The sequence below is a fragment of the Macrotis lagotis genome, chromosome 8, assembly GCF_037893015.1.
Source record: "Macrotis lagotis isolate mMagLag1 chromosome 8, bilby.v1.9.chrom.fasta, whole genome shotgun sequence".
Taxonomy (NCBI): Eukaryota; Metazoa; Chordata; class Mammalia; order Peramelemorphia; family Peramelidae; genus Macrotis; species Macrotis lagotis.
In genome coordinates, this window is record NC_133665.1 from 30782685 (window position 1) to 30810540 (window position 27856).

Here is a 27856-nt window from a genome sequence, read left to right on the forward strand (position 1 = left end):
GGCTATATGAACCCCCCCCCCATTAGTCCTTTTTCCCTTTTTGCTTCTGTTTTTCCCTCCCAAACTCGAGAGATAACAAACCAAAAGAAAAAAAAAAGGCAAGTGCCCCAGAGAAAATAAGCAGGGAGGGGGAGGAGGGAGAGGAGGAGAAAGCATTCCAGCAACACAGAATCACAGTGAAGAAGCAGGGAAGAGAAAAAGTCAACAGCATTTTAGCATTTTCTGTACTTTTCACTTTGGATTTCTTCCCCATTATTTATTCTAGACCCTAGAGTTCTCAGCCAGTACCTTAGGACCCTTCTGTCTTGTCCCTACAGCCTCTAACTGCTTGGATTTCTTTGGAATTTCTTCCTGCATATTGCTTGGGAATATTTCCATGCCTGCCCTTTTTCTGTTTCCATCAGACTGAATCTGCAGATTTGAGGTTCGTGGGCGTGGCAAGAGTCGGGATCACTCCAGGGCTACACCTAGGCTTGTATACACAAATTTACAGACCCATGGCACTGTCTCTGAGCCCTCTCCTGTATCAGAGCTCATCTCTCTTGTAGTGCTGCCTTAAGGGGTCTTCTGTTTTTCAGTTTTGCTCAAACTAAGTCTCCCTTACTCCTCAAGGGATCTGCCTGGGCATTAAATCACAAGTTGCTGACATATGGAGTCCTTTGTGTCTGTGTTTAGATGAGTCTTGAGGGGGTTAATTCCTGACCAATGTGCCAAACTGTGTGGGATAAAAATCTACTTAAAATATAGACTCTCCTGAGCAAAAAAAAAAGGTTTTTTTGGCTTTTCTTGAGAAAAGGGCACATCAAAAAAGTCTCACAAAGGTAGTGAAAATCAAGGAGCTGCCCTGAATTGACAGTCAAGCAAGATTATATGACCTAATGTGATCCCCGTCTCTTCCCATATAGTCCCTCTCTGTTTCCTCATTGGTTAGTCTTCAGAGTTACATTCTACTTGTGAAAATCTACTCCAGCAACAAAGAGAATGAAAAGTTTTCATAAAATACTACCTTACCATCCAGATTGTGAAAATAACCTTCAGAATTATAACTTATCTTATTGAAGTAATGTAACTTGTTTTGGAATGCAAGGTCTAGGAACAGTCTACTATCTTCCCATTCAGTACTTAAATCAAACAAGAGGAGGATTATGAGCTTCTTTGGAATATAAGGTTTCTCATGGGGAAAAAGTCTACTATCCCTCTAGTAGTCAGTAAAAGTAGTCTTATCAAAAGAAGACTTCACTAGGAATGTTAACCCTGAAATAGTTTTATTGGGAGTATTCCACTCAACCCTAACCTCATTTCTTGCTATCCTCTTTCACTCTGATGAAGAGCTGACTTTCCTCCTTGACAGGGACATTCCTTCTGCAAATATCCTTCATCTCGCCCTTCCTATCTTGTTTGGTAGATTGACTCAATGTTATTACCAGTTCTCACTCTTCAATTTTTTTCTTCCTATTGGTTCTTTCTCCTACTGACACAAGCAAGTCTCCTTTTTAAAACAAAAAAAAAAAATCACACTAGACTTTATCATCCCATTTAGGCTTTCATACTCTTATCTTTCCTCACTTTAGTTAAATTCCTTGAAAAAAGTCATTATCGATTCAATGATTCTATTCCCCTCCATTCTCCTGTGTATTTTGGCTTCTTATCCTCTCATAATTCAAGTTAAAATGTACATTTAAAAGTTGCTAGTGATCTTTTAAAAAATTGTATTGCAAGGCAATGGTGTTAAATGACTTGCCGAAGGTTACACAGCTAAGCAAGTATTAAGTGTCTGAGTTCAGATTTGAACTTAGGTTCTTCTGACTCCAGGGCTGGCATAATCTACTATGCCACCTAGCTTCCCATAGCAGTCTTTTAATTGCTCTTTGTAATGGTCTAGAAATTCAGTCCTCATTCTTGATTTCTCTGCAGTATTTGACCATTGACCATCTTTTAGTTCTGGATACATATTTTCTCCTTCCTGGGTTTTCATGTCACTATTCTTTTTTGGTTCTTCTGTCTTTCTGACAGCTTGTTTTCATTGCTGGAACTTGATCCAGTCAAGTCTCTCTTCACTTAACCAAAATATGTGTGTGTGTGTGTGTGTGTGTGTGTGTGTGTGTGTGTGTGTGTGTGTGTGTTTTAAAACATAGATCTGAGTATGTAATCCACCACCCCATTGTCTGTTGGATCATTATTTTGTGTTTAAAAGATTTTCACAACTTGGTTCCCCCTCTTACCTTTCTAGCCTTCTTACTTTTATTCCCCTCCATGTACTTTTACATTCTAGATTTAGTGGCATGCTTGCCTTTTCTCTCATATTTCACCTCTCATCCCTTTAACCTTTTTACCAGCTTCCTTCAAGATCAAGCTAATTCTCTACCTTCTATAGTACTTTTTTTCATCCCCTTAACTTCTAGTGCCTTCAAAATCATTATAAATGATGAATTTTGTTTTTGAACGTGATTGGGGGTAAAACTAAGGTGGTGGAATAGGGCTGAGACTTTAAGCCTTTTTCAAATTCTCTTCCAAGCAAATTTTTAAAGTGGCTGAAATCAAAATCTGAAGCAGCTGAAATAAGAAAAGAGCCAGGTGAAACAATTAGGAACATAGGCAGTCAGCAGGAAAGATCTGTTCACTAAGGCAATGGTGACCCAGAACACAATCTAGCATAATCCTTGCTCTGGCAAGTTAGTGGTGAGCCCTAGGCGTAGCAGCAGCTTTGAGAACTCTCAGTCTTCAGACAGCTGCTAGTCAGAAGTCATTAACAGGGGCCCCATTGCCAGCAGTGGGTTGTGCACAACCCTGTTGTATTGCCCATACATAGATCATTGTCTCAGGGGGTAGAAGAAGCCTGGTCTACTAGAGCTAGTGGTGCAGAAGAGTGTTAATCAATTCAGGCACAAGGCAGAGAACTGACACCTACAATCAGGAGTGCAAAAGTCTGAGTCACTTACTGCCACCTGGTCACAGGTATAGGCAGAGTAAAGTCCAAAAGGTCATTCTTAGAGCAGAGTACAGGCCAGATTAGAAGTGACCACATTTCTCTTTAGATCATACTAACCTTAGAAGAACTGAAAATTTTTACAGATCTATAGAACTAGTTCTGAAAATAGAAACATGAAAAGCCTGTAGCTTAAGACAATGTCCCTGCCACCCTGGGAGCAGAATCCAACTTGAACTGAAAGTATTAAGTTAAGAAATAGGCTGAGCAAACAACAAAAAAAGAACCTGAAGGGACAAGCACAGAGGATAGAGCACTGGCCTTGAAGTCAGGAGGATCTGAGTTCAAATCCAACCTCAGACACCTAATAATTGCCTAGCTCTTTGACCCATTGCCTTGCCACCAAAAAAAAAAAAGTGACCCGAGGAACGTTACTGTGGTGACAAGGGTTGGTCAAATCACATGCTCAGAAGACAAGAAGTAAAAATGTCTACATGTGAAACTTGAAAGAAAAATGTGACTTGGTCACAGGTCCAGAAATGATTACTAGAAGAGCTCAGAAAGGATTTTAAAAATTAAAGAGAGGTACAATAAAAATGGGGTAAAGAAATGAGAGTGATGTAAGAAAATTATGAAAAGAGAGCAGATGGCTTGGTGTAAGAGCCCCCCCCCCCCCAAAAGATACTTCAGAAAACAACATCTTAAAAACAGAATTGACCCAAGCTTGCTGAAGAAAAGACTTTAAAAATTAGAATTGTGCAAGTGGAAGCTATTGCTTCCATGAGACATTTACAAAACAATCAAATCAAGAAAATGAAAAAAAAATTATTGGGAAAAACAACTGATTTGGAGAATAAATCAAGGAGAGGGATAATTTAAGAATTGTTGGATTACTTGAAACCATGATGAACAAAAAGGATCATAGAATTAGATTTCAAAACATTTACAAGAAAAATTGCCTTGATAATCATAGCACTAGAGAACAGAATAAAAATGGGAAAAAAAATCTACTGATTATTTTCCTGAAAAAAATCCCACAATAAAAATTCCCATAAAATTACAGGCAGATTTCAGTACTACTCCCCAATCAAAGAAAAAAATATTGCAAGCAACTGAAAAGAAACTATTCCATAGTCACCGTCACATAAGATTTAACGTCTACACATTTACGATGTGTGATTGATATTATGGAGGGCAAAAGAATTAGGGGATATAATTCAAGAATTACCTATCCACCCAAACAGACTATAAGCCTTCATTGGGGGGGTGGGGAATGGAAATTTAATGAAAAGACCAGAACTGAATAGAAAATCTGATTTCAAATACAAGTCTCAAAGGAAGCATTAAAAGGTAAAAATGAAAGTGAGATCATAAGGGATTTAATAAGAGCAAACTGTTTACAATACTACATGGGAAGGGGGCAGCTAGGTGGCGTAGTGGATAAAGCACTGGCCCTGGAGTCAGGAGTACCTGGGTTCAAATCTGGTCTCAGACACTTAATAATTACCTAGCTGTGTGGCCTTGGGCAAGTCACTTAACCCCGTTTGCCTTACAAAAAAAACCTAAAAAAAATACTACATGGGAAGATATTTGTAATTCCTAAGAAGGCTACCAGTATTAGGACACTTAAAAGGAATATACCTGAAAGCATGGATGTGTGATGATAGATGGGATAATTTCAAAAAAAATAAAGTGAAGTAGTGAGAAAGAGATGGTCTGGGGTAAAGGGGGATGGGAGAGGAAGAACTGGACGTTATCATAAAAGAAGGCTCAAAAGGAAGGAAATGATAAGAGTACTCATCAAAATTGGCTCAAAGAAAGAATAACATTCACAGACTGTTGATAAATGAGGGAAAAATAGAATGTACAGAAATATACAGAGCTATAATTGAATATGAATAGAATAAACTCAAAATGGAAGCAGGTAAGAGAATGGATTTAAGAAACAGAACGAATAATTTATTGTTTAGAAGAAACTTCAAGCAGAGTGACACAGATAGAATTAACATAATGGTCTGGAACAGAAGGCAGTAGTAGAAATTATAATCTCAGAGCAAAAGCAACAATAAATCTGATTAAAAGAGATAAATAGCAAAACTTATATATTGCCAAATATACCATAAAGTGTCAATAACAAAATATATATACACCTAATGGTATAGCATCCAAATCCATCCATCCATCCATCCATCCATCCTTCCTTCCTTCCTTCCTTCCTTCCTTCCTTCCTTCCTTCCTTCCTTCCTTCCTTCCTTCTTCTCTCTTTCTGTTTTGGTAAGGCAGTAGGTTTAAGTGACTTGCGCAAGGTCACACAGCTAAGTATTAAGTCTTTGAGGTCAGATTTGAATTCATGTCCTCCTGACTTCAGGGCTGCTGTTCTGTCCATTGTGCCACCTAGCTGCCACTAACATCTAAATTCTTTTTTTTTTTTTAGTTTACAGTATTTTATTCATACCATTTGTGAGTAATGAATGACATAATAGAGCTCTAGATTTGTAGTCAGAAGATGAGTTAAGATCCTGATTTTGCAAAACACATCCCTTTTAAAAGTTTTTTTTTTAAATTTTATAACCTCGCCCCCCATCTTGCTTCCTTCCCTCCAACCCCCCATGGAAGGCAGTCTGATAGTTTTTACATTGTTTCCATGCTATACATATCAAAATTGAATGTGTTGAGAAATCATATCCTTAAGGAAAAAAGAAAATATAAGAGATAGCAACATTATATAGTAAGGTAATTTTTTTTTTTAAATTAAAGGTAATAGTCTTTAGTCTTTGTTTAAACTCCAAAATTCTTTCTTTGGATATAAATGGTTTTCTTCATCACAGATTCTCTAAAATTATCCCTGATTGTTGTACTGATGGAATGAGCAACTCCATTAAGATTGATCATAGGAGGCTAGGTGGTGCAGTGGATAGAGCACTGACCTGCAGTCAGGAGGACCTGAGTTAAAATACGACCTTAGACACTTAATAATTACCTAGCTGTGTGACTTTGGGCAAGTCACTTAACCCCATTTGCCTTGCAAAAACCCTAAAAATAAAAAAAAAGAAGGTGGTGCAGTGAATAGAGCACCAGCCTTGGAGTCAGGAGTACCTGGGTTCAAATCCAACCTCAGACACTTAATAATTAACCTAGCCGTGTGGCCTTGGGCAAGCCACTTAACCCCATTGCCTTGAAAAATCTAAAAAAAAAAAGATTGATCATCAACCCCATGTTGTGGATTATGGTGTACAATGTTTTTCTGGTTTTGCTCATCTCGCTCAGCATCAGTTCATGCAAATTCTAGGCTTCTCTCAATTCCCATCCCTCCTGGTTTCTAATAGAACAATAGTGTTCCATAATGTACATATACCACATTTTGTTCAACCATTCCCCAATTGATGGACATTCACTCAAGTTCCAATTCTTTGCCACTAAAAACAGAGCCACAATGAATATTTTTTGTACAAGTGATATTTTTGTCCTTTTTCAGAATCTCTTCAGGGTATAGACCCAGTAGTGGTATTGCTAGATCAAAGGGTATGCACATATATTTTTTTAAATGGATAGACAACATTTAATTTGCCCTTGAATTCAATGGAGGATAGGGGAATAGAAGGGGAAAGGTGTCCCAATGTTATTTTACTGCTTTCCCAATCTTATTTTAAGACAAAATGCTTCCCTACTTTGGACCAAACTATTTTTATAATCCCACAATCTCCCCAGTAGTGGTATTGCTGGATCAAAGGGTATGCTCATTTTTGTTGCCCTTTGGAAGTAGTTCCAAATTTCTTCCCAGAAAGGTTGGATGAGTTCACAGCTCCACCAACAGTGTAATAGTATTCCAGATTTCCCACATCCCTTCCAACATCGAGCATTGTCCTTCCTGGTCATATTGGCCAGTCTGAGATGTGTGAAGCGGTACCTCGGAAATAGCATCCACATTCTTAAAGAAAAAGTTAAATGAAGTTACAGGAGGAAATCGAGAATAAAGCTACTGGTGGGGGTATCTCAGGATCCCTATTTTAGAATTGGTTAAATTTAATCATAAAATAAATAAGACAGTTAAAGAGATTAATAAATTTTTAGCAAGTTATATATCATAGCTCCCTGGAGAAAATTGAATGGTAAGAGAATGGAGTGTATCTTTTTCTCTTCTGTACAATGCACCTTCACAAAATTTGATAATGTATTTGGACAAAAAAACCCCTCATAAATGAATGGAGAAAAGTCTCATTTCATAGAGAACTGAATCAGATGTCTTTAAGAATGGAAGTAATTAGTCAAAGGATATGAACAGCCAATTTTCAGAAGAAACCAAAGCTCTAGTCAATATAAAAAGATAAATTATATAGCAATAGAACTTCAAATTCATACGACTTTGAGTTACTTCCTCATACTATCAGACTAATATGTCTAATGAACAAAAGTTGGAGGAGATGTAGGAGAAATTGAGACGCTAATAATTCCCTTTGGAGGATTCAGCTTTTCTGAAGATTCATTTGGAACTATGTCTATAAAAGAAAGTGTTCATGCCTATTGATCAAATAGAGAGGCACTATAGACCTAGACCTGACAAGGTTAAAAATAGGGAAAAGGACATGTACAAAAATATTTATAGCCGTTCTTTTTTGGTGGTCAAGAATAAATTGAGGGGATGATCATGAATTGGGGGATTGGCTGACAAGGCGATAATTGATTGTGACGGAAAACCATTGTACTTAAATGATGAGCAAGAAAGTTTCAGAAAAACTTGGGAAGGCTTTTTTCTTTTCTTTTTTTGTAAGTGACTTGTCCAACGTCACACAGCTAAGTAAGTATTTGAGTGCCTGAGTTTGGATTTGAACTCAAGTCCTCTTCACTTCAGTACCAGTGCTCTATCCACTGCTCTACCTAACTTCCCCCTGGGAAGACTTTAAATGAACTGATACAAAATGAAATAAGTAGAACCAGGAGAACAGTGTACACAGTAATAGCAGTATTGTATTATGGTCAGCTTTGAATGACTTCATTCTATTCAGCAATACCAAGGCAATCCAAAAGATTTTTGAAGAACTTAAGAAAATGCTGTCCTGCTTCAGAGAATAAAACATGAACTATGAATGCAGATCAAAGGATTTTACTTTGTGTTTAGGTTTTGCATGAATCTACATGTATAATCTGTTGATTTGCTTTCCTTCTCAAGGAAGAGGTAGAAAAAGAATTTAGAACTCACAACATTTTTTAATGAATGCTTAAAATTGTTATCATGTATAATTGGAAAAAACAAAAAAAAATTTTTGTTTTGTAAATTGTAAACTTTTCCCTCCTAAAATTAAAGTGTACTTCTAACCAGTGACACTAATTTTGGGAGGTGGGATGTGGAGCTTGTTTCTCTTAAAGTTTTCATGAATTAGAATATTTCCTAGTATTTCAGCATCCCTGGAGAAGCCTGAGTTAAGTGTTTGATACCAGTTGGGTGTTTAAATGATCATTTTGAATTGGTTTGAAAATTGACCCTTTTGAAAGTAGGAAACTGGAAAACAGATACTGTTGGCGGAATTGTGAACAGCTTATTCTGGAGAACAATTTGGAACTATGTTAAAGAGCTATAAAAACTTTAACCTAGCAAATACTACTACTAAGTCCTGTAACCTGAAAGAGAACAAAGAAGGAGAAGGGGCATAAATGTAGAAGGATATTTACAGCAACTCTTTTTGTAATGGTAAAGAATTGGAAATTCAGTGGATGCCTGTGAATAGGGGAATGGCTGAAAAAGTTATGGTACATGATTGTGATGGAATAAATATTGTTTGATGTAAGAAATGCCAAAGAGGGATGGTTTCAGAAAAACCTGGGAAGATTTTTATCAACTTATGGAAAATTAAATAAGCAGAATCAATAGAACAGTGTTCATAGTATCAGTAATCTAGCAATGATAATCAACTGTGAAAGATTTAGCTACTCCTTTCAATTATATTATCTATCCACCACAATTCCCAAGGACTTGTGATGATAAAAGCTATCCATACTCGGAAAGAGGGCTTGATTAATAACTTTTGAGTGTAGATCAAAGCTTATTTTTTATATTTCACCTTTTGTGTAACATGGCTAATGTGAAAATCTGTTTTATATGACACCGCATATCTAATGGGTATCATATTGCTTGCCTTTTTACTGAATGTGTAAGTGACCGGAGAGAAATAAATAAAAAATAAAGATATTGGGAAATGTTTAACTCAACAAATAAAAATATACCCTAAAACAACCTTTGAATATATGAATTTCTGAAACTTGTAAAAATAATGATTAATTGTGGTTTAATTTTTTCCCCCCCTTCTTTAGACCTCAGGACCATCCAGCTCAGCAAACAAACACCACTGGAAGTAATTCTACCACATCAGCATCTCCCAGTAGTAACTCCACACCAGTTTCTACAAATAGTAACCCTTTTGGTTTAGGTAAGAGATGCACACACATATGTATATATTTTAAAGTAAGCTTTAGTAGGGAAAAGGGAAAATTCAAGTTTCATGTCAAATGTCAATGAAAAGAGGCAAATATATTAAAATATGAAAAAATTTGATACTTGATATTTTGATACTTGACCTCTTTACAGGGTCAAAAAACAAATGTTATTCCTTCAGACTAAGCTTTCTCTGTCAGGAAGAGATAGAATGCTTTCTCTCTTTATCTACATCATTTACCCATGGAAGTTTAAAATTTTGAAAATTCTTTTGGTGCAATTAATACTATTCAAAATTTGTATTTATATATACAGATATAAGTGTTCTATAAGTGTGTATATGCATATATCTTTAGTCTAGAGCAGGACTGTCCAACCTTACTTTTAAAAGTTTTATTGAAAAAATAAACAATATAATTTGATTTGTCACTTTAGTCAGAGCTCTGCAGTAGCTTGACTTTGTTTACTTAAAGCGTTTAGTAAACCCTCAGAGGGCCACTGCAAGTCCATGGGCTGTATTTTGGTCAACCCTGTTCTAGAAGAAGTAGTGTTAGTAGTTGAGTTTTTTTTTTTCTGAATCTGATTTCATCAATATATTATTCCTTTTTCTGGAAATTACTAGTTTCTTCAAAGTAAGAGAGTTCAGTAGGTCTACAAGATCTTTTTCAACTTGAAAATGATTTGGAAACTACCATATGTCACTTTTTTCTTGAGTCACTTTAAGGGATAAGTTTTTGAATAGATTTAGTTTCTCAGTAAACAATACTAATAGGTGAGTATTATATGTTGCTTTTTGGTATTTTATACTGTTTTCTATGCACATTATCTGTTCTATGGAAAATTCCATTTTCTTGGAATATTATTCCTCATGTACTGATGTTTATAATTTAGGATGCTACTTTACGGAATTTTGTTTTGTCAAAATATATGGTAGCACATTCTTTTTGTAGAAATCTAAGGCAGCTCTTAACAGTGGTATTTATGGTTTTCATGCTTATGCGACCTTTCTAGTTTGGACTAGGCTTTGAGAATAAATAATTTTCAGTTTCCTGACTATCACTATTCCTTTCGTATTAGATGAATTAAGTATTTGATAAAATCACAGAAACTTTAAAAGATAAGATTTTTTCCCTCCTTTACTTTATAAAAGGAGTTCTCCTTTTGATTGTATAAAGTAGAATGCAGAATTATAATATATAATTATATAATTGTCAAGTAACAGGTATGAAACTGACTTTTGCAAATTTAGAATTTGTGAGGTTGGCTGTGTTACACATCTCTAAGTACAGAAAATACTCTTATTTCCCCATGTATAAGATGCAACCGTTTCTGAAAAATTTGGGGTTCAAAACCTGGGAGTGTCTTATACAGTGGTTGTACATTTTTTAACTTGTATTTCCTGTGTTTTTGCACTCGTTGGTTTTTTTAACTTGCATTTCCCAGTTTTCCCACACTTGTCTTTGCACTCATCTTTTCGAATTTGTTACCAGTATATTATTAGGTGATGTTTTGCCATGTTTTGCCCAGAAATGGCTCAGAAAAGATTCAAATTGAATTCAAGTTCAAAATGATCCAATTTGTAAAATTGAATGGAAATCATGCTGCTGAACATCAGTTTGGTGTCTTCCAACTGAGAAAACAATCCAAAACTGGCCATGGGAAGACTAAACCCTACTAAAAATACCCAGCTGAAGAAGGCCATGAGAGGCAAGTCAGCCAAATGGCCTGATGTAGAGAAGGAATTGAGGAGATGGATTCAGCAAAAGGCAGTTGGAATTTCTGTGTCCACAAAGATGGTTCAGCATGAGACAAGAAGAATTGTTGATGAAAAAGAAGTTACTGATTTCAAAGGAGGACACAATTGGTGCTTCATCTACACACCAAACTTGCCCAGGGAATGCTTGTAGTCAACCACAGACCAGAGCACAGGCAGGAGAGCAGTCAGAACCTCTCCTGAGACAGTGATTCTGTCATCAAATACAGATGAGGACAAACTAATGGATGGGAGTTTTGACAGTGATGAGGAGTTGTATGAATTTTATGAACGAGTTTTATTCATCATAAAATTCATACAAGTTCAATATTCAATTCAATAATACATTTCTTTTTCAAATTTTGGGCCCCAAAATGAAGCTGTGTCTTATACATGGGAGCATCTTATACATGGGGAAATATGGTAATTGTTTATCTTTTACAGAATTCATCCATCAGTATTGGCTAAATCAATACATGTAGCAAATTACTAAAGAGAACAAATTTCTTTTTAGATGGCTTATAAAGTACATTAGATCTCAGTATTTGGAGACCACAAGAAAACCTTAAAGAAGAACATGAACTAGCTTTAAAAATCAAAACTAGAGTTCTGATTTTGTATTTATGCTTTCCTCCCTTTGCTCTTAGGTGGCCTTGGAGGTCTTGCAGGTCTGAGTAGCTTGGGCTTGAATACATCCAACTTCTCTGAACTACAAAGTCAGATGCAGCGGCAACTCATGTCCAACCCGGAAATGATGGTCCAGATTATGGAAAATCCCTTTGTTCAGAGCATGCTTTCAAATCCTGACTTGATGAGACAGTTAATTATGGCCAATCCTCAAATGCAGCAGTTAATTCAACGAAATCCAGAGATTAGTCATATGATTAACAATCCAGATATAATGAGACAAGTATGTTAAATTCTTTTTGGTCTACTTAATGCCATTCAAAAGAATTACATTTAAGGGTTTATGTTTATGGATATGTGTGTGTATATCTGGAGAATTCTTATAGATTTAAAGAGTGTTTTGACAGGTGAATATTGTTGATTTCATCAGCATGCATCATTCCTTTCTCTAGAAACCCTCTTTTCTTTACCAATGTAGATAAGTAGACCTAATATGAATTCTTTAAAGTGAGACATTGAAAAAAAAAATGATTTTTCAACCATAATTGACTTAGAAAAATTTGTTAAATTAACCATGAAAATTAATAGAAATAAAGTAGTTTTATCCATATGTACCTCAGTAGATTTTTTTTAGTGAGTTGTAACAATCTTTTACTTGAAGACACTAGAACTTGCAAGGAATCCAGCAATGATGCAGGAAATGATGAGAAATCAAGACAGAGCCTTGAGTAATCTTGAAAGTATACCAGGTGGATACAATGCTTTGCGGCGTATGTACACTGATATTCAGGAACCAATGTTGAATGCAGCACAAGAACAGGTGAGAAGCAGATTCTCAAATTTCATAAACTTTGTCCTACTTATTTCAGATATTGTGTGACTGAGGTGAGGTATATTTCATAAGGTTATTTTTTATAGGACTTGGCAATAGCATTTAAAGCAGAGGTTTAGCTTAAACTTGATGATTCTTATATTTTTTTCCCTTTGTTCCTGCTACAGTTTGGTGGTAACCCATTTGCTTCACTGGTGAGCAATTCACCCTCAGGTGAAGGAAGTCAGCCTTCCCGTACAGAGAATAGAGATCCTTTACCTAACCCATGGGCTCCACAGTCTGGTACCCAGAGTTCAACAACCAGCAGTAATACTACCAGCAATGTTGGTGGCACTGGTAGCAATGTTAGCAGTAGCACTAATAACTCTACTGGACAAAGTAACACTATGCCAAATCTGGGACCTGGAGTGGGAGGTAAGTTCAATTTGAGCTTGTGTTTTTTACTTTTCAACTTTTAAATATTAAAATGATGCAAAGATTTTTCTTTTTCCCCACTTTATTTTCCTTCTATTTATTTCATTTTAAATAGCTTCATTTTGAAAGCTCTTGTAAAATAGAGTGATAATTACCTAAGAACACAATGTTATGTTTTAATTTTTTCAATATCACTATGTGCAGTCCGGTAGATGCTGAAATTTGTGTTGCATTTTCTGCATTATCTTATCTCTCCTATCTTTTGTGATCTATGGGAAAACATGCTGTACTCAGTTATGTGGAGAACCTGATGATGAAAGAAGTGACCAAATTTATGGTAGTCATTAGGATCCTTGCCAATTTAATCATCTGCTTTTAGACATCTGCTCCTGTAGAAGATAAGATTATTCTTTGCATTTTCCTAGAAATATTTTAATGCCACTTGGCTAAATAGGAATGGGATTTAATTCAGTGTCTCATAATATCCGGGGGCTGAAGCTTAATTTAGGTCTAGAATGTACCAAGGCAGGTGAGTAGTAAGGATCCTTTTGTAGGTTTAATTCTGTGTGAATAGAACATTTAAATTCTGGAGAACATCATGTCCTAAAACATTTATATGACAGGTTTCCCAGCAAGAAAGAAAATGAATGGAGGAGGTATAAAAAAAGGCATTCCTAAAAATTTTAGGTTTTAGGGAGGTGCTGCCAGTTTTGCTCCAGTTCATTGAGTCAACTAACATAAGATTCTGCTTAGTAGAGAAGAGAGTATGGTGTCCCAGTTGAATAGATTTGACCTTGTAGAGAAGACCTATAAGTGCCAACCCCTGAAATATAAGAGCATACAGTGAAAACAAGGGTAGAAGCTTTGAATCCACATAGTCTAATCCTTTCATTTGACAGTTGAGGAAATTGAAACCCAGGAAAATGATGTGACTTTAGCCCAGGATTACCATAGGAGTCAGAGATATGTTTTTAAATTGAGGTCCTTTGACTCCAGGACTAGTTGATCTTTTCTTTCTCATGCAGCCTCCTAAATGGCTATGTGACTTTGATGGGGGTGGGGTGGGGGGAATGACATTTAATTTTTCAGTATTTTAGGCAATTCCTCTAAACTTTTAACTTGAAGAAGAGTTGGTGACATTGATAGAAGTGTCATTGGGAATTTCCTATACTTGTGAAAAAATCAGGTTTTTGACTGAAAACAAGTGTACACCCACATACATACATACACAGACTGATAGGTTGTACAGTACTAGGTTAGGGACTGAACTGTACTTGATAGCTAAAATGTAAAGATAAATAAGAACTTGGTTCATGCTTTATAGGAACTTAAGGGAGATAAGACATAAGCTAAGTAATTTTATGAAAATGAATGTGATAATTACTTTCAAGTTTCACTACCTGCACTTTATAGAATTTTGTCTACAAATGGTTGAATGAATTAAGTATTATGGACTTTACTAAGTGCAAAGCACTATGTTAAACCAAATGATAGAGAAATAAGACTATACTTGCTCTCAGAGAGTGCACATTCTCATGTGAAGAAAACACATTGTAGGTTTTAGCTGTGTAGACCAAATGTAGAAGTCCTATGGTCCTTTGTAGTGACAAAGCAAATGTTAATGCCCATTCTTTAATGTTATTGACAAAAATCATAACAGTTTTATGATGGTTGAACATTTTGACAGTAGTAGTACCACATATTTCTAAATATGTAGTCTTAGTATTTAAAATATTGTCTCATACTTCACCTTTTACAGAGGAAATATTGCTTTGTCTTTCTTTTTAATGACATTATAGTGTACTGAATATTATAGTGAGATGATTGCTTATATTAAAGCAATAGTCATAGGATCACATTTTTTAGAGCTATGAGGGACTTTTGAGGCTATTGAGTCAGTCTTCATTTTCACAGATGAGTACACTGAGACTGAATGATTAAGGGACTTGGCCAAAATCAACCAGGTGGCAAAGTATATCAGATTACTTTCTGTCAGGATGAGGGAGGAAGAAAGGAAGTGAGGAGGGGCAAAAATGAACCCACTCCCCCCCAAAAAAATTGGTAAAAATTACCATTGCATGTAGTTGGAGAAACAAATAAAATATTAGAACTTTAAAAAAAACAATTAAAGAAAAAGAAAAAGTAGGTGGCTAAAGCAAGATTTGAATTCATGTCCACTTTTTCCACTTTATAACCCTTCTTAATTTCTCATTCATGATTGCCATATTCTTTTGATACCTACATTACACATTTATATATTTACATGCTTTAAATATGAAAGAATCTTTTAAAGTGCCATAGTTAAACATCGACATATTTAGATAATTCTAATTGTACTAGAATTTGGTGGGTTTCCCTTAGAAAAATTTTTTCAAAATTTTATTTGAAGCTGGCATGTTCAACACACCAGGAATGCAGAGCTTATTGCAACAGATAACTGAAAATCCACAGCTTATGCAAAACATGTTATCAGCACCCTACATGAGGAGCATGATGCAGTCACTAAGCCAGAATCCTGATCTTGCTGCACAGGTATGTTCTAGAAGTTCCTTGTTGCATGAATAGACTTCTATCAGTATAAGATGTAACTAAGGGGGGGGTACATATTGTTAAAATGTATCTTTCCTTTTATCTTCCATCAAGTACTTTATGTATGATTAAAGCAGTAAATTTCTTCTTGAAATGAGACCTGTGTGGGTTTTACTAAAGTTTTGAATTAGTGGTATGCTCAGGTTGGAGGAAATAGGCACCTAATGATTAAATTGGAAATGTGTTTTTCATGCTTCAGTGAAATTTATTTTGTGATTGTTATTTAGCCAAAATTTTTGAATTTGAAATTCTGCTACATATTGTGTCATTTAGATTTAGAGATAGATGTCATCTTCTAAACTAGTCATTAAGAATGGTAGAAATGTAGCCTAAACATGTCTTTCTTATCCTGGCAAAAACAAAAAAGTACTATGAATCCTTTTATTTGAAAATTTTCACAAATTTGATCCTAAGGCTTTTGCCCATAGGTAAAATAGTTTTACCGAATTTCAGTAACTTCTTCTGGTTTCTAAAGAGCTAACAACTGGGTGGAACAAGAATGAAAAGAGAGAATATGTACACCTATCCATGGAATATGAGGCAGTGAGAAGAGCCCTTTAGAAACTTGAAGATTGGGGCAGCTAGGTTGTGCTGACCCTGAAGCCAGGAAGACCCGAGTTCAAATCCAGCCTCAAACACTTAAGCTGTGTGACCTAGGACAAGCCACTATTTCCTTGCAAAAAATAAACTTAAAGATTTTTGATCCATTACTTTTTATTCTTAATACTAAAAATGGTTGTGTTCTAGTCTCCACCCATCCTTTTTTTTTTTTTTTTTTTTTTTAGGTTTTTGCAAGGCAGATAGGGTTAAGTGGCTTGCCCAAGGCCACACAGCTAGGTAATTAATTATTGTGTTTGAGACCGGGTTTGAACCTAGGTTCTCCTGACTCCAGGGTCGGTCTAGCCGCCCCCATCCTCTTTTTTCAATTTTAATCAAAGACCATACCCATTTTTGGTTTGTTTTTAAACCTGATGTGGTACTAGGCCACCAGTAATATGAAGCAATAAGTGTGTGTGTAATCTAAGAGATGGCATTCGTGATTTATTTGGCTTTTTGATATTTCTGTTCAGTTGTAATGATCAAAGGCTAATTTTTAAAATTAATTTATTTTTGAATTTTAAAATTTTCCCCCTAATCTCGCTTCCCTCCCCCATCCCCACCCTCCACAGAAGGCAATCTGTTAGTCTTTACATTGTTTCCATGCTATACATTGATCCAATGTTTTGAGAGAAAAGTCCTTAAGGAAAAAAAATAAAATATGAGATAAGCAAAATTACATAATATGATAATTTTTTTAAAAAAATTAATTTGGTCTTTGTTCAAACTCCACAATTCTTTCCCTGGATACAGATGGTAATCTCCCATCAAAGATACCCCCAAATTGTTCCTGATTGTTGTACTGATAAGAATGAGCAAGTCCATTAAGGTTGATCATCACCCCCATGTTGCTGTTAGGGTATACAGTGTTCTTCTGGTTGTACTCATCTCATTCAGCATCAGTTCATGTAAATCCTTCCAGGCTCCTCTGAATTCCCATCCCTCCTGGTTTCTAATAGAACAATAGTGTTCCATAACGAACATATACCACAATTTGTTCAGTTATTTCCCAATTGATGGATATTCACTCAATTTCCAATTCTTTGCCACCACAGAGCTATGAATATTTTTGTACAAGTGATGTTTTTACTTTTTTTCGTGATCTCTTCAGGGTATAGACCCAGTAGTGGTATTGCTAGAGCAAAGGGCATGCACATTTTTATTGCCCTCAAAAGATAATTTTGAAAGAATTTTTAATAGAGAATTTTGGTATAACCTTCATCTTTGCCTGCCAAACTTTTTTTTTTTTAATTATTTCTGGTACAGCTATATGGCACAATGACTAGAACACTGGCTCTCAAGTCAGGAGGACATGAGTTCATATTCGACCTCAGACACCTAACCAACTACCTGTGTGACCTTGGGCTAGTCACATAACCCCATTGCTCTGTGCCCGTGGCCTGCCACTCCCCCCCCCCCAATAAAAAATTTCATTGGGGGGTAAAATTGCTAAATACAAGTGACTGGGATCATTCCTATACCTTGGTTGGGAATCATTTTTGACTAGTTAAATTTAGAATATTGAAGTTTTTTAAAGGGGAGATTAAATTTTATATCTGTATGTAGTATAAAGAGTACTTCTGTCTTTGTGATTCTAAAATCATGCTTAATCAAGTATTGGAAAAATAGTATGGTATTTTAACATGTCGTTATGTAAAACCTGACATTTAATACATGACCAAACTCCTTTGTCTTTTGCAGCCAGTGTGGTTTCAAGGGAAATAAAGTGAAAATAAGTCTTTTTATCTTACGTCATTAAGTGATTGTTAGTCTACTTTATAATAATAACCTGTTTTAAATAGTAAGATAAATTTCTTTGTCCATTGTTCTCATACAATTTGTTTCTTTTTATTTCTAATCTAGCAAGCTAACATTTTGTTTAAGTTATAGAAAATTAGATGTACCTTTCTTGAATAGTCTAAATTAGGTGTATAAAATAGTTTTTCAACTTAAATGTCATTTAAATGATGTATATCCTGAAGTGTTAGTGGGAAGAGAATCTCATCAATATATTAAGTAAAATTAAATAGTAAGTTTATAGGTTACACATGTATTGATGTATTGTATGATCACAACTGTAACAGTAAGAGAAGTAGCTCTTTTTGGTTAGTTGAGTGTTTTTGATAAAGGAAGAGGGAAAATGTTGGTATGGCTTTGCTTTGATTTTAAACATCTCTGGTCAGAGATATTTACAAATGTTCCCAGCACATCCACTGAACTTACATAAGATAGCATGTTCTCTTTTAGTTTTGTGGTAGCAAAGGTGAAATAGATCTTTATTCCTTTAGGGAGTCCTTTAGGGATTGCTAAAATAAATCTTATTTTAAGCTCTGTTGTTGCAGGGGTAATAAAATGGAAAGATTGCTGAACTTGGAGACAAAGGGTTAGGGGTTCAAACTTGGGCTTTGTAGATTATTGCCAGAGTGACCTTGGGCAAGTCACTTAACCCCTGCCTTAGGTTCTTTATCTGTGAAACAAAGGGGTTGAACTTAATGATTTTTACTTCCTTTATCAGCCTTAAATCTGTAATTTTACTCCGTGATAAGGATCATTTCTTATTTTCCCAAAGGGATAAGATCTCAATAAATTCTTACTGGTTGACTTTAAAACCAATTTTTCCATTAATGAAGTGATAGAAGTTTGTGCTTTCTCAAAACTTCACATGTGTATTATTTTAGTTGTGCATCCTATATATATGTTAGTTGCCTGAAAATTATAGCAGTACTAATTCCCTCATCTCCGATGTAAGGCTTATTCCAAAGGAAAAGTTTAGAATTTTGAGCCTTTTTCTGGAGACCTGATTGCTTAATGGTTAGATTTCCTTTTGACCTTTATAAAGGTCATCTTGTACATTTAATTGCAGCCCTTTTTCAACAACCTAATGCAAATAGTTGGTCCCCAAAAAATGTTCAAGGAATTAACCTTGGAAGGAATTACATACTATTGCCATAGTCACTATTCTCATCCTTTAAAAATTAAATAATTGAGAGAAAACCCTATTGAATTAAGAGACTCAATTTGAGGAAATTATTGTCATACACAAATTCAGCCATCTTTCTAAACCCCACCATAGACTTTGGGGAATAAATTATACTTAATAAGGTCCATTACTTCTTTCAAATATTTCTAGTTACATTGTTTGCATACTTGCCCCATAGATGATGCTAAATAATCCCCTATTTGCTGGAAATCCTCAGCTTCAAGAACAAATGAGACAGCAGCTTCCAACTTTCCTCCAGCAAGTGAGTAAGCTAGCTGTCTGCAGCAACTATCTCTCAGTGATTTTCTAGAAAAAGTTCATCACAACTATGGTTATTTCTTTTCTGGCAGATAGCAAAACACTATAGGATTTGATCATTGCTAATTTGAATCATTTCTCATTGTGGCAAACAGGTCTCTTTGCTTAATTTTTCTTAAAATCTTTAAACTCTGAAGAGATGGAGGTAGTTTGTTTTTGAGTGCTTCCACATACTGGAGGTTTTACTAATATCATAAAACCTTTACACTTCATTGCCTTCGTAACCCTTCAGCAAAGTCTTCTAACTTTAAATTTATTTAATAATTACAGTAATTCTACCATGCTGTAATAGAAAAGAATTATTCTCTCATTGGTTTGTCAGATTATCTAACATGTAATGCCTATGTGACAAAGGAATATGTTTCCTCACAAACTTGGAATTAATTAGATGAAAGTTATATTTGTGTAGTTATCTCCTCACTAAAAGATTGGTCACCAATTTTTTTGACTACAGAATTTTGCAAAGACTGCCAGTTAGTGGCTACTGCCTTTGTATTGAAGGAGGAAACCATGCCATACTGCTTTATCCTTGGACATAATAGAGTTGGTGATCAAGATTTTAAGAGTCCTGTCTTAGTCTGAACTTTGATTGCTTTTCTCCGAATTTGACACAGAGAACCATAATGTGACCTATAATTGTTATTATTTTTCAGCATGTTTGCTTTTTTCTTTTTTCAAAAAAGAGATTTCCTTTTAGAGGTACAGTCTTTTAGAATAGTCTGTTTAGCTTCTATAGTGTTACATTGAGAACTGGATGGATTAATAATTTGATCAATTGGGTTGTAGTTTTACTGTCTAATAGATTGTGTGATAGAGAAAAACAGTTATTCATAATTTTAAATCAGGCTAAAGAAGACTCTAAAATCTGTCTTTACTTATTTTGATTCACGTTGTTAATATTGGATTTCTTTCTCTTGTTTACTTAGATGCAGAATCCTGACACACTATCAGCAATGTCCAATCCTAGAGCGATGCAGGCCCTATTACAGATTCAGCAGGGTCTACAGACATTAGCAACAGAAGCACCGGGGCTCATACCAGGGTAAGATTATTGGAGAATAATTTTTAAATATTTTTCACCCTGATCCTTGACCTATAATTATCAAAGCATTTTCAGACTGAGAGTAAGCTACTTAAAGCAGTTCTGTTGGCCTTTGATGTTAGGTACATTTAACACTTTGTTGACTAGACTCAAAGTGCAGTAAAAGAAAATTCAATTTGAGTCAACAGGGTGACATAACTTAAAAAGAGATCTTTGTAGGTTATGTGAAAGGAAGAATAATGTCCAAATTGGTGGATGTACTACATTCCATGGAAGCATCATTTTGAAGATTTAGGGATACCTGAGAGAAGACTTCAGGGAGGTTATGAAGGATTGTCTTAATGTGAAAATGGAATTATACTTATTCTGCTTAGTGTGAGGCAGATTTAGGTTCAGTACAAGGAAAAAACTGACTTAACAGAGCTAATCAAAAGTGAAGTAGCCTTGTTTGTATAGATGGTGTTGTAAAGGAAACTTCTCTTTAAGGAAACTAGATGATCCCTTAAGGTTCTTCCAATTCTGAAATTCTGTGTCTTTAATAGAAATTGAATCTTTTAAAAAGCCATATAATGCCAGTACCCCTATTTAAAGATAATGGTGAATCATCAGATCTTTGTTTAGGCTACATGACTTTTATTTTATATGATTTTCTCAGGTTTACTCCTGGCCTGGGAGGATTGGGAAACACTGGAAGCTCTACAGGAACTAATGTGTCTAGTTCGGCACCTAGTGAAAACACAAGTTCGTCAACAGGCACTACAGAACCTGGACACCAACAGTTTATTCAACAAATGTTACAAGCTCTTGCTGGGGCAAACCCTCAGGTAATACTGCTTTCTTGTTTTTCCAAAACTATGTTGTGTTAGTACCAAATTTCAAAAACTTTACAGTGAAAGTCAGCATTTCAAGAATATTTTGTTAGCATAATAAAGAATAGTTTTCGGTTGTAATTGTATCTAAAACACCTCTAGATCCTGGTTTATTAAAGTTGATATAGATCCTGGTTTATTAAAGTTGATATTATTAAACACTGGTTTTTGACCTACATTTTAAACATAACTCAATTGAAGAAAAGTTTCTGGGAATTTATGCCTATTAATCTTATTACTTAAAAACGTAGTCATATAGAGAATTTGTAAAATTCTGAAATACTCACCAAAGGACTTTGGATTTTCATACGTAAAGACGAGGGTGCTGATCTACTGACTATACAAAATTTTCTTGGAATTTTTTTCAATTCAGAGTTTTAGAAATATGTATTTAACATATTGTAAAAAATTTTTATTAAGAGGTTTTGAATACTCACTTTTAAGGTATAGCAATTTGCATTTATTGTGTTTTTTCTTATATACACACATTACATATATGTATACATATACACACAAATGTATACATATGTGCATACATGCATGTATATATATATATATAGTTTTCTTGCTCATTGAAATGTGAGTAGTTATTGTTTCATACTTTATACTTGAATCTTAATTGCCTAACACAGTGCCTGCCAAATAATAGGTGATTTCTCCATGCTGTTGATTTTATTAATATTTAATATGCTCAAATTTCAGTATAGCATGAAAGTTAATGTTCATATGAAATTCAGTGTAACAGTGTTTTACATATTGCTGAAATTTTTAATATTTCTAGTCTTCTCCATCCCTGATGTGCAAGATGGTTCGTTGGTGTTAGGTGTTCTTACTGGTTTATGATCATTAAATGGACTGAGTGAGAGAGTTTGATATGTGTGAGCAAGGAGAGAGTATGTGAGAGAGAGACACAGAGAAAGACATCAGCCATTTTTAAAATGAACTCCTTGGGCCTCTACTACTATTGTGATATATATATATATATATATATATACACACACCAAATATATACCAATTAGTTAACAAAGGTCTTTTTTTTTTAAAGCTACTTTTTACTGAAACTTATTTAAATGAAATTTGTTCAAATACCATTTTTTTAAAAAAGCATCTTTTCTTGGGGCATTAATGGAATTTGCAATTTTAAGTAGTAGAGTTATTAAATCAAAGGATTTTTTTCCCTTTGGTAAATTGCTAACTTTTTTTCCCTAGCAGTTACAAAATCCAGAAGTCAGATTTCAACAGCAACTGGAACAGCTCAGCGCAATGGGTTTCTTAAACCGTGAAGCAAATTTACAAGCTCTCATAGCAACAGGAGGAGATATCAATGCAGCCATCGAAAGGCTACTGGGCTCCCAGCCATCATAGCAACATTTCTGTATCTTGAAAAAATGTAATTTATTTTTGATAACGGCTCTTAAATCTTTAAAATACCTGCTTTATTTCATTTTAACTCTTGGAATTCTGTCCTGTTAAAAACTAAACCAATGCAATGCATTTTAAGGTGGAGTGCAGTAGGTTTTTTTTTCCAACAGTGGGAATCAATGCTTTTTCACTCAAAGGTGTTGCATGCATCAAACACTTCCTCTTTGTTCTGCATTTATTGTGATTTTTGGAAACAAATATCAGCTTTTACAGTTGGGTGAACAGGTTTTGTCCTGCAACTGTCCAATTTATTTGCTTTTTAAACATTAGTCTATGGTAGTAATTTATGTAGAATAAAAAGTATTGAAAAGAAACAAATTATTTGATGCTATAATTTGTGGTACAATATCGCGTATTGTGACTTAGGCATGTATTTTTGCTAGCAGAGTGCTGTAAGATTTATACGACTTAATGAACATTTTTGCTTCATTTGTATAAAATACAGTATGCACATCTGAAACCTGTGCATTTTGAGAAATATCCATTGCAATAGAAAAACAGCAGGACATTTGCAACCAAAAGTAAGAGAACAATTAAATATGAAAACAGATATTTCCCTAATTGTGTAGAATCTTACAGCAACTTTGATAAACATCTCAGCAAAAGTGCTGTTTAGGCAACTTCATTTAAAATATAGTAAAAATGCTGATCTTGATTAGCTCTTTAAGTATACATTTAATTGTACAGAAAACTACATTGTAACATTGTCTTGACATTCACAGATCAACTGTAAATTACCTTTTAGTCTTTGTGCAGACTGAAGAAGCACTGTATTATTCCCAGAAAGTGCTTTTGCCTAAGGCTTTTCAGCTTTATTATAGCGATTCTAACATGCATTATGATTTGTAATTAGAAATGTTACTTTCACTGAAAGTGTTGTGATATTTCAATTACTTTTAACCACCATGTAAAAATAAAACTTTCTTTTGGGTTTATCAGCTACTCTTGTGCACAGGTAATAAATGAATTAAAAATGATTTGTGAGCCACTTGTTTCCGAAGTGTTTTGGTAGTTCGATAAGACTAGTTGAACATTTGCTTTTCAGAGGCTCAGAAAAGGAGACATTTTGGAGGAAATCTGCCTCCAAATTGGTCCAGGATTATGCCTGGTAACCAAGAATCTTATTTGAATTGAAATGGATATTGCATAGTATAGAAATATAATTTACAGTTGAAAGATCAAGAGCTGTTCTAACTATACAGTAAGAACATTTGTCTTTTCTTTATACAGCCTTTCTTCCAGAGAACTCCTATTTGCCTAATTCTCAAACTGTTAAGGGTGGTACATTCCTTTAGGACCAATTCAAAGATGACCTAGAAGTTAGTCATACATTTATTTGACTAACGAGTTCAGTATTCTCTTAGGTCAGTTTTTTTTCCCTTGTGTATAGTTTTAAAAAACTGAAATATGTTCAAGTTAACATGGGTGCAGACCAATAAAATCAAGGGAAGTTCAATTCTATTACTTCTGTAACTGCTTGCTACAAAAAAGGTTGTGGAGGCCATATTGCCCCATTAATCTGTTCAGACACTTTTCCTTAGTGGGAATAATGTGCAGTACATAGGCACAAAGAGTGTTAAGTTGAGATAGCAATGATATTCACATGTCTGCTCTTTCTGCCTTGTTCCTCAATATCGTTAAGTACCAACTTCTGTACTGGTGAATGGTGGTATTTAGTTGTGGGAAAGTGTCATAGCCAATTTGACAATTTATTAATCACAAAATAACAATAAATCTCTAGCTTTTACACTTCATTTGTCTTGCTTCTTTATTTTGTGAGAAAGGATGACTTTAATTCTCCCATCCCTATCCCCTGCAAAAAAAAAAAAAGCAGTAAGGACAATCAAGCTTATTTTAAAGTTTTCCACGTACTTTTCCCTCTTTTTGAAAAATCTCCCTGGCCATAAATTGAATACTCCATTAGAACTTGATTGCAACTGGATAGGGTTAGGAAATCTGGGTTTTATAAGGGAAACTGCTATTTACCAACTGTGTGATCTTGGGTGAGACCCAACTTATTTAGAGCAACAATTTAGTTTTCTATTAAAACAAAAAGTTCAGATTAGTTAGTTTTTTCAATCCTTTTTCAAAACTGAATTCTGTTTTTTTTTTTTTTTGTTAGCTTTAGCTTAGTAAATGACACTCCTTTTTATGTTGCTGTTACATTGTGATGAGTCTGTTAATATAGTTGTTCCAAATGTAATTCCTCATACTCCTGAAGTGAGATTGTTCAGTTTAAAATGATTTCATTCTTTAGTTTTGCCAAGGGGGTAATAACCCTCCTTCCCCAATTTATAGGATTTTGATTCCCACATTAAATTTGTATTTCACTCTTATTCTGACAAAACTTCACTAACAGACATTGGCTTGGTACCCTTCCTGTGTGACTACATGAAATAGGGTTTCATTTGTGGATCTGATGTTTAGTTATACAAATTTTTGTGCCCCATTATGTGGTTTTCTTGCCAAAATATTTTGCCATTTCTTACTGCACTGTATGAAATAAATAAACAGTTTTCCCTGTCACACAGTTAAATGAGTGTCATACTTAAATTTGGGTCTTCTGACTTGGCCCAGTGTACTCTGAGTCACCTAAGCTGCCCTGCTCTAGTACTTAGATCATCTTAAGAATAGAGTAAAAAACACAGGTTGAAATAGCTCCTTCTCACTTCTCCCCCTCCCCCCCATAACCTAGCTCAGCATGTTTACTAGATATTAACCAAGGCATGGGAGACTATGAAAGGGTTGGGGAAGGACAAGCTGCAAGCTCTCTACCAAAACCACTGCCATGAATCAAAGTTTAGGTCGTTGAGGGGAGTATCTTTAGTTGCAAAACTGCCAAAACAACAGCCATATAGAATAGCCATAGTCTCCCTCCCCCATTGATTTTTTTTTTTTAAGTTTGAAGAACGGCAAATCTATTTACTGTCTGGCTTAATAGAAGATAATTGTTTTTAAAATTCATTTTTATTTTTGTACAAATGTTTTTTTATACATTGCTAAAATATTCTTAAGAGTAAACATAATACCCCCTCTCCCCCAAAAATAGACCCTTTAAAGAGGAAAAAAAATAAAATTTAAATAAAAAAAACAACAGCAATAATAATAGGGACAGCTAGGTGGCGCAGTGGACAGAGCACCAGCCCTGGAGTCAGGAGCACCCGAGCCCAAATCCGGCCCCGGACACCCAACCATCATCCAGTTGTGTGACCCTGGGCAAGTTACCCCAACCCCATTGCCCTGCAAAAAAAAATAAAGTAAAATAATAATAATAATAATAAATGTCAACCTGTGTTGTTCCAACACCTCAAGGTCTGTTGCGGGTGGATCACATTCTTTATGATAAGTCCATCACAAAAGCTACTTCCATATTTTTCTTCTGTTGCAATTGCTGATTGTAACTCCCTCCATTCGAACTTCCCCACTACCATATACTACATTTTCTCTCTCCTTTCACTCTGTCCCTCATCTTAAATGTGCTGTAGGGTAGCTGAGTGGCACAGCAGACAGATCCCTGGCCCTGGGGCCAGGAGGGCCTAAGGCCCAGCAACCACCTGGACCTGTGGTCCTGGACAGGTCATCTAATCCCAGCCCCTTGCAAGAAGTAAAAAAGAAAATTGTTATATCTGACCACTCTCCCCCACGGTCCAACCTCTCCTCCATCACTCACATCTTCCCCCTCTTCCCCCGTCCCCCCCCCTCTCCTTTCTCTAGATGTTTATACTCCATTGAGTATATATGCTGTTTCCTCTCCTAGCCACCTTTGATGAGAGCAAAGGTTCCCTCATTCCCCCTTGCCTCCCCCCTTCCATATCATTGCAATAGCTCATTGTAATAAAGAAAAATCTTATGTGAAATATCTTAGCCTATTCCACCTCTCCTTTTTCTTACTCCCATTACATTTCCCTTTTAGCCATTGACTCCATTTTTACATCATATTTTATCTTCGAATTCGCTTTCTCCTGTGCTTCAACTATAAAAGCTCCCTCTACCTGCTCTATTAACTGAGGTTCATATGAGTATTATCAGTGTCATTTTTCTTTGCAGGAATACATGTAGTTCATCATCATGAAGTCCCTCATATTTTCCCCTTCTCCAATCTCCATGCTTCACCTGAGTCCTGTATCTGAAGATCAAACCTTCTGTTCAGCTCTGGCCATTCCAACAGGAACATTTGAAATTCCCCTGGTTCATTGAAAGTCCATCTTTTTCCCTGGAAGAGGACATTCAACCTTGCTGGGTAGTTCATCCTTGGCTGCATTCTAAGCTCTTTTGCCTTCTGGTATATTATATTCCAAGCCCTACGAGCTTCCAATGTAGTTGCTGCTAAGTCCTTTGTGATCCTGACTGCAGCTCCATGATATTTGAGTTGTGTCCTGGTGTCCTGGCTGCTTGTAATATTTTCTCTTTGACTTGGGAGTTCTGGAACTTGGCTATACTGTTCCTGGGGGTTGTTTTGTTTTGGATCTATCTCTCTCTGGGAGAGATTGGTGTACTCTCTCAATTTCTGTTACCCTCTGCTTCTAGGATATCAGGGCAATTTTCCTGTAGGAGTTCTTTAAAAGTGAGTTCAAGACTCTTCCTGATCATGACTTTCGGTATCCCAATAATTTTTAAATTATCTTTTCTGAATCTGTTTTCCAGATCAGTTGTTTTTTCAATGAGATGTTTCACATTTTCATTCTTTTGGTTTTGAAGTATTTTGTTTTGACTTCTCATAGTCATCAGCTTCCTTTAGCTCCATTCTACATCTGAAGGATTTGTTTTCCTCAGAGAGCTTTCTTATCTCCTTTTCTATCTGGCCAGTTCAGCTTTTTAAAGCATTCTCCTCAATAACTTTGAACTGTTATATCCATTTGACCTAAGCTGGTTTTTAACATGTTGTTTTCTTCAGCATTCTTTTGGATCTCCTTGACTAAACTGCTGACTTCTTTTCATGTTTTTCCTGCATCGCTCTCATTTCTTTTCCCAACTTTTCTTCTATCTCCCTTATTCGATTTTCAAAATCTTTTTTTGAGCTCTGTCATAGCCTGAGCCTGTTTTTCTTGCAGTCTTTAGAT

General features: G+C 35.3%; 1 protein-coding gene across 2 annotated transcripts in view; it reads left to right on the plus strand.

Annotated features, from left to right (window-relative positions):
* UBQLN1 (ubiquilin 1) overlaps positions 1–24550 on the plus strand; it is a 60939-nt gene extending 36389 nt beyond the window's left edge. Inside the window, exons 3-11 of one of the 2 annotated variants that reach the window (XM_074196646.1) lie at positions 9233–9348; positions 11754–12016; positions 12395–12553; positions 12733–12979; positions 15369–15511; positions 19324–19407; positions 20390–20505; positions 21161–21329; positions 22584–24550. In XM_074196646.1, the coding sequence (XP_074052747.1) occupies positions 9233–9348; positions 11754–12016; positions 12395–12553; positions 12733–12979; positions 15369–15511; positions 19324–19407; positions 20390–20505; positions 21161–21329; positions 22584–22739 (1453 nt within the window). In that variant the 3' untranslated portion in view covers positions 22740–24550. The remainder of the gene's footprint in view (positions 1–9232; positions 9349–11753; positions 12017–12394; positions 12554–12732; positions 12980–15368; positions 15512–19323; positions 19408–20389; positions 20506–21160; positions 21330–22583) is intronic. The other variant, XM_074196647.1, reaches the window with a different exon arrangement.
* Positions 24551–27856: the final 3306 nt, after the last annotated feature.